The 14,521-nt window shown below is 35.8% G+C and overlaps 1 protein-coding gene across 1 annotated transcript; it reads right to left on the bottom strand.

The window, feature by feature from the left end:
- Nucleotides 1-949: 949 nt before the first annotated feature.
- LOC110870181 (caldesmon-like) lies at nt 950-11,404 on the bottom strand. Its single transcript, XM_022119384.1, has 4 exons — nt 11,257-11,404; nt 2,249-2,384; nt 1,240-1,391; nt 950-1,188 (listed from the first exon to the last, which is right to left on the bottom strand). Exons 1-4 carry the CDS (start codon nt 11,402-11,404, stop codon nt 950-952), a joined length of 675 nt encoding a protein of 224 aa, XP_021975076.1.
- Between the last annotated feature and the right edge of the window lie 3,117 nt (nt 11,405-14,521).

Here is a 14,521-nt window from a genome sequence, read left to right as displayed (position 1 = left end):
GTGTCGGGGGCCGTGACATGTTGCATGCTCGCAGATCGTTAGATATCTTGGATTTGGGAACTTGCTGTCTGGAGTAGCTGGAGTGTTCATGGGCCGACTGGAAGGATTTATGTGATTGATTTCTTGATACTATACTTTGGTTTTGAAACAGTTTAACTTGTTTTAATATTTGCTTCCGTTGAACATATTGGTTTTCATTTAAACTTGTTAATGATTGAGAACGTTATTTTAAAACTTGTATGGGTTCAATGTGATTAGTGGCTCATTGTTGGTACGTCACACGCCTAACAGGGACACTCCCTAGGTGGTATTTTGGGGGTGTGACATCTGGTAATTCATCAGTGGTTTCAGACTTTAACTTTATATTGACTGCCTTTTTTAATTGTTCCTCGTTTGGTTTTCTGGGAGAATAACTTTCCAAGATCGGAGGTGGACACTTGTTATACTTGACACCTTGTTTCTTACCAGTATCCGTAACTTCTAGCTTTTTATCTTGAAAAGCTTCAAGACCTAAAACAGTAGGATAAACTCTGTCAATCAAATAATCACAGGTTGTATAACTCAGCAGCAATCGTTTGATTTTCTCATTTTCAATCTTTTCGGTCTCTAAATCCTGCTTCAGCTTTGCACACACATCAATATAGCTATTGATGACCTTCTGCTTAGTCATTAATCTTGAACTCATCATCGTTGAAGCAGCTCCCATTTCTAAGTTTGTCTTGTTCAAACTATCAACCGTTCTGTTCAGCACATCAAACGATTCTTGTACATATTTAACATCAAACAACAATTTTTCTTTTAACGCGTCTAGTTCACTATACTTCTTGTCTTTTTCTTCACAATGTTTGCATGGTTCCAAACATTTTAGACAAGGTTTTATGACCTCAACAGTCTTTTCAACTTCGACAATCTTATCAACTTCGATTATTTTTTCAACTTCAACGATTTTTCAACTATTCTCCACTTCAACAATTTTCTCCACCACCTTCTCAATCACATTTGGTTCTGTCTCAACTTTCATCATAGCTTCACTTTCACCAATCTCGACCTTCTGTGTCGGTTTTTCTTCAGCTTTTGCCTTTTCAGCTTCCATTTTTGCCTTTTCATCAGCAATCCTTCTTGCTTCCAATTCTTCCAATTCTCTCTTTAGTCGAGCAGCCCTTTTCTCTTTCAACATCTCGATTTTATCTGCAAAAAACAAACTAAAACTAAATGAGTCCAAATTTTATCTAGTTGTACTAATATACTCTTCCTCATCATCTGTGTCTTCATCACTTTCTGATGATCTGAATATCTTCGTTCTTTTTGGCTTAGATTTGACTGATTCTTCTTCCAAGATTCGAGCAACAAGGGCTGATTTTTCTGAATTAGCCGGAATGTATTTGTCCCACCTAAAACCCTCTGGCAATCTTTCATCATCTTGATTGACTAGATAAGCTTTCTTCTTTCCATCTTTAATAAGACGGGATGATGATGGCTGTTGAGCAATCTGATGATAAATTGCTTTTCGATGATGATCATTGTTTCCAAACGGATCTTGTCTTCCGGTTGCTTCTCTGTTTGTACACTCTCGTTTAAAATGTCTTTTTTCTCTGCAATGAAAACAAGTAACCTTTGATTTGTCAAACCCTAACTGAGATGTGGCAACATCACGAAGATCATCTTTACCTGTGATTTGTTTGAATTTTTCTGCTCTTCTCCAAACACTTGCTAAACACCACTTGATGTCCATCAACTCAAGTTCTTCAGAATCAATCTAATCATAATCCTCTTTGGTGAGCATCGGGTTTCCGATTCTTCCAGCAACTAAACTTTTATAAGACTCTAACATAGTAACAAGTGATGCCATGTGTTGCTTAGCTATATCTGGAGAGAGATTTTGACCATTTTGAATATTTAATGTAACATTGCATTGTAGATTTGTTGAACTCTGTCGTTGAGAACTTGGTGTTGAAAAATTTGGATCAAAACTTGAATAAGATAAAGAATATCCACCACTCTGAGTTGTAGTGCTAACATTTGTTCCGGAAGTACCATCAGCACTGAAAGCAGTCTTAATCTTCGGACTCGGAGTAGTGTCAAATTTGCTTCCTCTATAGTATAGACTAACATTTGTTGAGCACTTGGATTATTCATGATAGCAGTTTTCTGAACATCCAATTCATGTTCTTCAAGCTTCTGAATGAACTTACTCAAATTCATACTTTCCGATTTTCTCATATGTTTTAAAATCAACAAATATGTTCACCATTTATTCTGTGATAGTGCATCAGCTAGCTTATCAATCCATTCATCGTCTTCTTTCTTGATCTCCAATCTTCTCATTTCCTGAACAAGATGGCAATATCTATCGATAGTCTTCTTAGTCGTCTCATCTTCAAAAGCTGTAAACATATCAAATGATTTCTTTAGTAATGCACGTTTATTTTTTTATCATATCAGCACTTCCCTTAAACTTGTTAGTCAATGCTAACCAAATTGATCTAGCAGTGTTCTCATGTTGAAGTAAAACAAAGATATCTTCTTTTACCGCTTGTTGGAGAATGATAATCATCATTTTCTCACTGGTGTATTTTAATTTCTCATCCGCTGAATAATCACTTAAAGATTTTTCATTTCCACGTTCATCTTTCGGTTTAACAAAATCTTTGTCTAACGAAACCCATGCATCAAACTTATAAGCTTGCACCCAAGTTTCAAAACGATTTTGCCATCCTTTAAAATCCTCGATGTACATAAGCTTTGGAGGCTTTTGAGACGTTCCAGTTTCATTTTCGATTTCAATAGTTTCGGCAACTGTAATTGGAGCAACTGGAGTAGTAGCAAACGCGTTGTAAAAATCTTCTTCCATGTTTCGGTAAAAAATTCACAAATATCTCAAAGTTCAAGCGAAGTAGAGATTCAAACGAATTGGACTACTTTGATGCGAGCTGACTTTGGTACAAAATGGATTTTGGTGCGAAATGACCTTGATGCGACCTGAATGCAATTCGTATGAAATGAGATCTACAATGTCCAATCCGTGCGAAATGAGATTTACTTCAAGCGAAATGGTTCTCTAAATGACCATTTCGTGCGAAATGTGGTTCCTTTCAAGCGAATTGGCACAATTCAAGCGAAGTGGACACTTTGGTGCGACCAGGAAGTCCAATTCGTGCGAAATGGAGGTCTGATTCACACGAATTGGGCCATTTCATACGAAATGATGCTGATGTCACACGATCGGGCAGTTTTTGACAAAATTGATCAGGTTTTAGGTCGATTTTAGGTCTAATTCTTTCAAGGATTGATTAAAACTATGTTTCGCATGTTATCTCTAAAATTAAGTCCATTTTAACCGTGAAAACTCCGTTAAATTTGAAAAATGTGAAGAAGAATGAGTAGAAGTCAAAAATTTTGATGAAAACAAGCTGAATCGGTATGAACTCTTCCTTCTGAGCTCTGATACCACTTGTAGGATCGAGATTCAATCAAAACGAGTCTATCAGAAGAGTTCTAATCCAAATCAAAGGCGGAATTCAGTGATTCGGACTTGATTACAGCTTAATTCACACACAGATTCACTTTAACTATCTTGATTATTGATTTGACACGATTATAGATCAAACGACACTTCAGCATTACTTTGGCTCTGGAATCAACAACTGTTACAAACGAAATGACAGCTCAGGTATTTTTAGGAATGGCCATTTCGCATGGAATGGGTATTATCCATTTCGTGCGAAATGGACAATGTCCATTTCGTATAAATTGGCCTATGCCATTTCGTGCGAAATGTTCCAACACCTCTAAAACCCTATTTTCTATGCTATCGAGCTTCATTCCATCCTATCTAGAAACAAGACTCGATACAAGACAAAGTCGACAGACATATGCACCAACATATATAAGTGTAGTCCATACGTCCATGTTCGGTTTGTCCAATATTCGGGTATAAATTATATATTTGTTTTCTTGGAATCTTTGGTAACATTTTGTATTATAATTCTTGGTATTTTTGTAAGTTATATTATTTCAAGTCCTAAAACAATATAACTAATACACATAGTATACAAGTAATCACACAAATTGTGACATCTAAATATATATTTTCCTAAATATATACTTAGTCACTTTTATTTATCAAAAACCAACCTCCAATATTTGTAATTTTTGTAACAAAAATTCTGGCAAATTTTATATGAAAAACCATGATTGAAATATACTTGTAAACACTTGTTTAAAAAATATTTTTCTAAGTGTTTAAAGTCTAGAAAAATTTTGCCATAGTTTCCCCTTAAAATGGAGGTTTCCATGCTTTTAAAGCATATCAACAAGAAATTATTCAACACTTACCATGAGCCAAAAATTGTGAAATTACACTACATCATGAACTTGAAATTTTTGTAAAAACTTGTAGTAACTTACCATGTTAATTAGTAGACTTAGTTACCCTTAAAAGTGTGGTCATTTGTTCATAAACATCATTCTTGAGAAATTTAGTCTTTCACAACTTATAACATGATTTTTCAGAAACATTTCTTCTTGAATTTTTCTTGTTAACAATGTGTTTCTAGGTTTGATTATCACTAAAAATATGATTAGTTTCTCTAAAAATCATGTGTATGTAAAACTTGTAAATAAATTTGCTTTCTTGAGAAAACTATCTTTGAAATCATCCATTTATAAGTCTTGTATCATTTATCCATCATCATCTTACATAAAAACAATTTCATCTTTCATGTTCATGTTTACATAAAGGATGATCACTTTGATTTTTCACAAGATCATCCTCTCACTTGCTAGATCATGTGTTTAATCACAATCTAGCAAGTCTCCTTATGATGATTAACATCATACTCACAAGAAATCACAATCAAGATTCACACATACACTAAAACAACAATGATTCTTATCTTAGTGAGCTTTATGTTAAAGTTCATCTTCTTGTTTCTTCATGATCTTTGTATTTAACAACTTACATATTCTTTTAACCATCATTATAAGAAGTAAAAACAAGTTACAAGAGTCTTACTACTAGCACAAGGCTAGGGAACAACAAGTTGGGAAGATGATGAAGAAATGTGGTGGTTAATAGCACTTCAAGAAGGTCCTTCAAGTTCCCTTGCTTCCAACCTCCTTAGTTATGCTTCTTACACCCTTAAATCACCTTAGAATGCTTGAGATTGAATTGAAAAGGGAGTTGTGTGTGTGTGTAGGTTGAGCCGAAAGTTGGGGGAGTAAGAAGGAGGAGATGGTGTGTTGTAAATGGTAAAATGAACAAGAATGAAGAACTTGGTGGTTTATAAGAAAATCTTTCCAACACTTGATTATCTAGTGGTTACAATGTTCCAAATTCTTCATGCATATCAAATAAAATATTAGAAATAAATCACAAGTGGGTCCACTTGTGAACCGTCCACATTATGGGGGGGGGGGTGTTTAGATTGTTTTCAATGCTAGTTACTTGATCTAGTTACATGCTTAACTGTTATGGTTAGTGTTTTATGTGTTATGGTGTTCTAGTGTGAATTTTGATGTTCGGTGTCCATAACTAGCTTCATAACGCTAAAACAATGCCGCTAGTGAAAATTTGGTGTTTTGGGCTAGTGTCCGGTTGTTCGGTTGGTCACCGGTTCGTTAAGGTGCTAAATTGCGCAGTTTAGTGTGCTTTATGTTACCTTTTATGAGAGTTTTGATTCCCGACACTTAGGAAAGTATTATGGGCCATTAAACCACATTTCTACATTATATTTAGTTGTTAAAATGCTGAAAAATTGCTGAATTTGTTTATTTTCTGCAGAATTCTGCAGTTTTAGTGTGTTTCTAGCACTTTCCGGCACCTAAGTTATCACTAGGAAGGCAGTTTTGTAATCCTACTTCCTACACACTATTCTAGTGTAACACTTGGTTCCGGGGCTCATTTTGTGTCTTAACATCATGTCTGACTGAGTACTGAACTCCCGTCAGTACTTCTAGTTTTTCTGATAATTGTGCTAACTTTGTTTTGTGCATTAATAGAACCATATAGTGTTGCATGCAATAATGATGAACAATCTTGCAACACGAAATGCCTTTGTATGTATATGACAGTGATCAGAAATTCATTCGTCTAGTTAATTAAATGATGCACAGTCATTAAAGCACAGATTACTATTTATTATTGTACGGAATACATGGAAAAGTGCCAGTTGTCACAAAATGTTAGAGGAAAGGGCAGAGAAGAGAAGGCAGAAAGCGAAGGCTAGCAGGCGCAGAAAGAAGACACGTTGAAGACTATACAGGAAGGAAGACTGCAGCTACATCCAAGGGGGAGTCTGTAGGTGCAATATGTTTGTAGCTTCCGTCTATATCGAGTCTATATTTTGTCCTGTATGTGTCTATGTATAGTTTTGTGTGTTTGTTTTATTATATCTGGGAGAAACGAGTCGGAAACATATATTGTAAAGCTCATCCGGTTGGATGGCATAGGGTCATCCGGATGGATGACCCTTCGACCGGATGGCATTAGCTCTCCCAGATCAGCTTCGCCTATAAATAGAGACCTAGGTGTTACTTTGTTAGAACTTTTGGCAGTTTGTCTCTCTGGCGAAGATCTGTCCAGATCTCACCGGAAACTTGTATTTTCAGAATATTTGAATGAGAATGGATGCGTTAATTGTTGATTTCGTTGTTGATTCATCTTTGACATTGCATAGGGATTCCGCACCTATGTAGTGATCGACCCGACCTGCGTTCTTCAGTCGAGAACCGATCCTCTCACAATCTTTGGGCTTTTCTTCTGCTTTGTAGGATCGTTGTAACGACTAAACGAGTCGTTCAAAAGAGTTTTTGATCAAACGAGAGGCGGAAACAGACGTTTTGATGTTGAATCAGCTTGATTTGCACAAAGAAGTAGTTTAAATGTCTTCTGTATTGATTTGACAATGATTTACAACCTGGAGACACTTCGGCAGAACTTCGCTATCGGAATCCAAAAGTCACAAATGAAATGGTCAAGTCCTCTATATATAGGCATTCCATTCCGCGCGAAATGGTACAAGTCCATTTCGCGCGAAATGGTACAAGTCCATTTCGCACGAAATGGTCCATTTCGTGTGAACATGCCATTTCGTGTGAAATGACTGTTTCATGCCTTTTTCCTATTTTCCTCGTACAACGCGTCTAGACCTATCATTTGTATTACAAGACTCGATACAAGACGAAGTCGACAAACATATGCACCAACAGACTCCCCCTTGGATGTTGACGAAGTCTTAAGTGTCGAGTCTTCGGTATGTCACATCTTCAGTCTTGATCAGTCTTCTCGCTTTCTCCAAAGTGTCTGACATTGTAAGCATCCTCAATATTCTCTCTTCTCTTTATTAGCATCAACAGCAACATCAGCTTCTGTCTTGATCGCAGTTCCATAATCAGAAACTGTCTCTACTGTCTTCAGACTCCCCTTTGCTAGTAGACTCCCCCTTAAATTGTTCCGGGATCGCAATCTTACATAGCACTTTCACAGGTTCAATAATAATTCCTGGCTCTCCGTAGCAACAGGATCAAACACAGGGATCTGCACAAATCTCTACCCAACACATAAGTTTTTACAATTATTAAAAGTTTAACAATTTTAATCTCTACTAACCACTTGTAATTGAAACATACAAATTTGGTATTTCATTAAAATCATTTAACATTTCAAACACACTCTCCCAAACTAGTTTTCGTCATGTTTAGCACTCGGAATTTCGAAAAACAGCTTCTCAACATCAGTTGTCGAAAATAAGATGAAATAAAATCTTTTTTGATTTTTCAAAATTTTATGCTAAAACACACTTTTTTTGGATTTTTGATTTTTTATAAAGAAAAAACAGCAAAGAAATATTTACATACAATATTTTTGTGAGTTTGTGTAAGAGGATCATATCAATTTATGAGACAAATCACTAACACCGTTAAGCTTTAAACATTTTAAGTTCTAAACGATTCACTTAGATTGTCAGTATACTGATCCGCTTAAATTTTCACACAAAGTTCAACTGCTCCGAGATACGAGATTAGCGTTTTAAGCACTTAAACTTATTCACGTGTACCACCTCAGAATATACTCCTGTATCCAGACTTCTATATTCAGTCTTACAGGTGAATGTACACTAATGATATCTGTAAACAGGTAATGCGAGACCATGAGAGCTCAGGTTAGAACTTCCGTTCAGACAAAGAGATGATGGCTCGTTTTTCGGTGTGTCCCGTTTGGGGATGTTTTCTTCAACAACACATTATTAGCATTTTTCAATGTTTCATCATTTTTTATGCTGAGGGTGGGCTTTACGATTAAAGCAGTGCAGAGCATTATACGAGGACTAGGCTATTGCTTCCGCAAAATCAGAAGTCCAGGTATAATACCCTAGATATCATCACACACAAAGACCTAGTATGTCAGAAATAGAAAGTCTTTCAAACAAGATTTCAGGGGTTACCCATATATCCGAGAGATGTTCCCCACGAGATAAGTAAGTATTTTGATTTTAGGTTTATATCTCGAAAACAATCTACTAAATGAGTAAAAACCTACTGGCATATCATCCGTGAGACCGTTTATCACTTTTGACTTTTCAAATCTTTAGCGTGCTGTGATAATCCACTGATGTACTATCATTTCCTCTTTTTCACAACAAAACTCATTTTTCATTTTTCGATGTTTTTGGATTTTTTTCAAATTTTCTAATGTTTTTGGATTTTCTGAAATTTCTTACTTCCCCTAAAATTCAAAACCATGTAAAAAAAAATTTGACAAACCGATGTGAAATGCTTCAATTCTCTATCCACTTGGCATAAACAATCAGAACTCCCCCCTGACAACAACTATTTTCCCATTATGATTTCAAAACACTTAAGTTTATTTTAATCAAAATGGTTTTTCCGGAAAATTAGTTTTGTTGATTTTACACAAACCACTTTTAGATTAGGGGTTTCATCACATTGTTCTTTCAACCACTTATATGAGAGTTACATCAAGTTCAACTTAATGACCTTGATTAACCACTTGAAGGATCACTTGCAGGAACTTATCAACATTACCACTTGTAAAACAAAATATGACAATTTTTTTAGTTTTGAGAAAGATGCCGATTCCTGCTCCACGATTACCCACTTGGGAGCTCCGGCAAGTCAGGATTTTACATAGGGAATACAGACACCCAAGCCTGACCAGCTTTGGGTGTGACCTTTTCAGTTTCACTTGGGGTTTGAACATTTCTTTTTGAATCATAGAAGTCTTTTACCCCTTTGGCCTTACCCTCGACCATTTTCCCAAAAATATTTTTCACTTGTCCATTAAAAGCTTTTTCGACATCAAATTCTTTCTTTTCAAAATAGAATTGATTCGAAATTTCCACTTTACCAACCTTTGATTTTAAATTTTTAGCCCACAATGGTGGAAAGTTAACATCATCCAATTGCGGTACTGAATTTTTACTCTTAACCTCAACTTGTTGCTCCTCTGACTTTGACGAGTCAGATTCATCGCCAGATTTCACATCTGATTTCTTAACAACCCATGTTTGGTTGTTAAGATTCACCCTTCTTCTGTAAAATCTTTTTGAACTCTCACCAACTTCAAATGTAGAATTTTTAAACACTTTGAATTTTTTAGTTGGTGGTTCAGTTTTTTCAACACCTTTTTCTTTGATTTAGAAGACACTTCCTGTTTTGTGTTGGTTGCCTTTGGACAGTTCCAGGCGATGTGACCAACTTCTTGACATCGATAACAAGTTCTTGTCTCCCTTTTCTGATTAGCTCCAACCACAGTCTTCTTAAACTTTTGTTTTTCTGCAAAGAACTCTTTGTTTGATTATTTCCAGAATGAGCTCGTTTCTTCTTCTTCAGAACTTGACCCTGAAACAAATATTTTTTTTTTTAGAAATTTTCTCATTTTTATGATTTTCGGGTGGAATAAAGCCTAAACCTTTCTTTTTGAAATTACTATTATGGTTTGGTTTCTTTTGAAAACCAGAACCAGAATTGTAACCTTTTTTCTTGTTCAAACTTTGTTGAATTCTTGAAGTGTATTTTTTAGGTTTTTCAGTAAGATTTACATCTTTTATTTCAGAAATATTAATTTCTGTTAATTTGAAAACCTTTTTGATCATTTCAGTTTTAACACCTCTTATTGGAAATTCCTCATCAGAAAATAATTTGTCTGAATCATTCAAAGTATATGCTACTTTGAACGGTTCGTCATTCAAATTAGATTTTGATAACAAGAATTCTTTATTGTAAACCCTTTTGACCGACGATTTTGGACTGTCAACTGATGAACTCGAACTCTCGAATTTGGACTTTGACTCTGACTCCTCATCTTTATCCAACACCTGATCGACCACCTTTTTTATTAACTCAGACTCATGATCAGTGTCAGACGATGTGAACGTGACGTCAATGTTTTCTGGTAGCTCATCAGTTGTTTCAGACTTCAATTTTATATTGACTGCCTTTTTGACTTGCTCCTCATTTGGTTTTTTGGGAGAATAACCTTCCCAGATTGGAGGCGGACAATTGTTATCACTGACACTTTGTTTCTTACCAGTATCCTTCTCTCTAGTCTTCTTATCTTGAAAAACTTCAAAACTTGCAACAGTTGGATAAATTCTATCAATCAAATAATCAGAACTTGAATAACTTTGCACCAATCTTCTGATTCTTTCATTTTCTATCTTTTTAGTCTCCAACTCCTGCTTCAACTTTGCACATTCTTCAATATAGTGATTGATAGCCTTCTGCTTAGGCATCATCACTGCATTCATCATGGTTAAAGCATCTTCTCTTTCAGAATTTGTCTTTTGCAGACTATTCACCGTTCTGTTCAACACATCATACGATTCTTTCACATACTTAACATCGAACAATAATTTTTCTTTCATCTTGTCAAGCTCACTATACTTCTCAGCTTTTACTTCACAATGTTTTCACGGTTCCAAACATTTTAGACACGGTTTTGTAATCTCAACAATTTTTTCAACTTCGATAATGTTTTCAACTTCGACTATCTTTTTAACTTCAACCACCTTCTCAGCAACTTTAACTTCTTCACTCTATTCATTCTTCACCTTCTGATCAACATTCTCACATTTTGCCTCTTTCTTTTCTTTTGCAGCTCTTTTCTCCTTTAGCTTCTCCAATTTATCTGCAAAATAAAATTTGAAACTTTCAGTAGATAAATGAGTTTTTCCAATGTTTATTTGATTAATTTCTTCATCATCATCACTGCTATCAGTTGATGATTGATCAAACACTTGATCTTTTCTGAACTATCATCTGAAGAAACAGACTCTTCATCTTGGCTTTTCTCATCATCTGCAAACACATCCATCCACTCTTTCATCAACTCTGGTTCTTGAACTATTTGTGCAATAAATGCTCCAAGCTTTGAATCAGCCATTATCTATTTGTCCCAACTAAAACCTTCTGCCACTTTTTCATATTCTTGATTAACAAGATAAGCTTTCTTCTTTCCATCTTCAATCTGATTAGCATTAGATGATGATGGTTGTTGTTGATGCGGCTGTTGAGCAACTTGTTGATATATAGCTTTCCGATAATAATCATTATTGCCGAACGGATTCTGAGCTCCTCCTGCTTCTCGGTTGGTACATTCCCTTTTGAAATGTCCTTTTTCCCTGCATCGAAAACAAGTAACTTTAGATTTATCAAAACCCAAAGTAGAAAAGTTAGCACACGAAAGTCATCTCTTCCTGTAATCAGCTTAAACTTCTCAGCTCTCCTCAACACACTCGCTAAACACCACTTAATATCCATAAGCTCCATTGCCTCTGCATCAATCTGATCGTAATCCTCTTTTGTCAACATAGGATTTCCGATCCTTCCTGCAACCAAACCCTCATATGATTCTAACACTATAGCTAGTAATGCCATATGACCTTTAGCGACTTCTTCAAAGAAATTTTGACCGTTCTGAAGATGCAACGCGATGTTGCATTGTAACACATGACCATTACTGTTGTTTGAGCTTTGGAACTGATGATTTCAAGTTGAAACATTCGGATTAACACTTGGATATGAAGACAATCCACTGTTGTTGTTTGAGCTTTGATTGAGTGATCCAGATGAGTTCTCTGCGCTGAAAGCGGTTTGTATCTTCGGACTAGCTTCAACATTTTGAACATTACCTTTGTAATACAACTTGAAGTCTTGTTGACCACTTGAATTGTTCATACTAGCAATCTTCTGTTGTTCAAGATCTTGTCCCTCAAGTTTCTCAATGAATTGTGCAATCGACAATCTACTATACTCTCCGGAATTCTTCAAAATCATGAGGTATGTACCCCATTCTTTTTGAGGTAACGCATCTGCTAATTTCTCAACCCATTCCTCTGGAGTTTTAGTAATTTCCAATCGAGACATTGAGCGCACTAGATGACAATATCTCTCAATGAGAGTCTTTGTAGTTTCACCTGGCACACTTGTAAACAATTCAAATTCTTTCTTCAGTAATGATTTTTTACTCTTGATCATCTCTGCACTTCCCTCGAATTTTTTCTTAAGTGCATCCCAAATCGAATAAGCACTATTATCATGTTGAAGTAATATGAAAATATCTTCTTTCACAGCTTGCTGAAGTAAACTGACCATCATTTTTTCTGCTTTGTAACTATCTCTCTCTTTATCTGAAAATTCTGAGATAATCTTTGCAACTCCCAAATTAGACAGTGGTCTAGCATACTTAGTTTCAATACTTCCCAAGACCTAAGATGATTAGCTTGAACCCAATTCTCGAAACGTTCTTTCCGACTATGATACTCTTCAATACCCATCAACTTTGGAGGTTTCTGTAACGTTCCGGTTTCATTTTCCATTGTCACACTCTGAGCAATGGTAACAGGAGTACTCGGGGCGGTAGCAAACGCATTGTAAAATTCAGAATCCATGCTTCAGTCACATGAGTCTTGATATCAACAAATGTATTCGGCCGATTGACTTTGATCCATGTGAATTGGTGATTGGACCAATAAAACATCAAATTATGCAAACCTTGGGTTGAGATAATCACATGACAACACTTCTTAAAGATTGGGTCGATGATATGGATCTGACAATTCAAATAAAGTGTTCACGTGATTTGCAATGTATAAAAGATTTTTGACCTCTTGACTTTCAGGATGATATCACATGCAATCTGACTTTTAAATTGGCCGACAAGTTAAAATCTCAAAACACTTTGATGGGGCCGCAACTATGGACTCACCTGATGTAAAAAATTGGATTCAATTGTGATTGGACCGTAGGAATTAGTGGGCTGACAATAATCACTTTCAACTTTTGAAAATAGCCGACATCATTTAATACCTATTGCTTTAATTGGACCGTTGAAGTATCTTGGACTTCAACAACACATGCATACTTAATATATCTAGATTGTTGCTCCAAGAATCTAGTAATCACATGATATATTAAATGGGTCTGACACAACCAGATGAATTCACGATTATGTTGACTGACACTTTCAAACGAAATAGCAATTTCACGCGAAATAGAGATTATAACCAATTCGTGCGAGATGGTATTGTGACACCTCGGATCTTTCCGGATAACCTTTCGATGTAACAAACGTGTACGTTATCGACTAACAGTAATTATGTGTTATTATGAAAAACTATTTGTTATTATGTGTTATGTGCCGATTTACTTATGAGTATGTATATATATATATATGTGTTATATATATGTGAACCAAACCCGAGACCCGACTCGAGACCACGGTCTCGAGTGAACAGTGAAGCACTTGGGCCGTTTGGACCTTGTAACCGAGAACCCAACCCGGAAACCCTAAGCCCATTCGGAACATTATATAAACCCAACCCCACCTCCCTTAACCATTTTACACACTCTCTTCTCACACTCTCATACTCTCCCCTCATCTCCTCTCACTAAACCCTAGCAAATCAAGACCAAGGTCACCTCCTCTCCTCTTCTCCTTCTCGGAACCAAATCGGAGACATCAAGCTCTCGGATCAACTCAACATCGCACTAGGAAGACCACCTTCACACCTTTCATCAAACCGGTTAGTTTGTGGCTTTGTTGATTTTGAATAACTCTTGAATGTTGGTAGTGATTGTTTATGTTTGATACTATGTAATGCTTGTTTGATGATCTAAGAGATTGCTTGAAGGTGATTTTGTGTCTTAATGGAAAATTATCCGGTTTTGTGTTTAATGGTTTTTGTTATTCGGATAATGCTAGGTGCTTGTTAGAGTGATTTTGACCTAATGGTATGCATGATTGCTTGATCTCATGAGTTTTGATTTACGATGAATCATGCTAGATAGGAACCGAGAATATAATGCCGATTGTGTCAAAACTGTTTGTGTTAAGAATGTGTTCTTTGATCTCAAAGTTTTGTGCTTAAATGATGAATATGGTTGAATGTTGTTTGATTATGGTATGAACTTCATGAAGGAAGGTTTGAATGTGTTAAATATTTTGAAAATGCTGATTTTGATCCAAATTTGTGCACAAATCGACCAACAAACATGTTTT

This window comes from Helianthus annuus, chromosome 8 (assembly GCF_002127325.2).
Source record: "Helianthus annuus cultivar XRQ/B chromosome 8, HanXRQr2.0-SUNRISE, whole genome shotgun sequence".
Taxonomy (NCBI): domain Eukaryota; kingdom Viridiplantae; phylum Streptophyta; class Magnoliopsida; order Asterales; family Asteraceae; genus Helianthus; species Helianthus annuus.
Note: the sequence above shows the minus strand (reverse complement) of the source record. Positions and strands in the feature narration are given on the sequence as shown.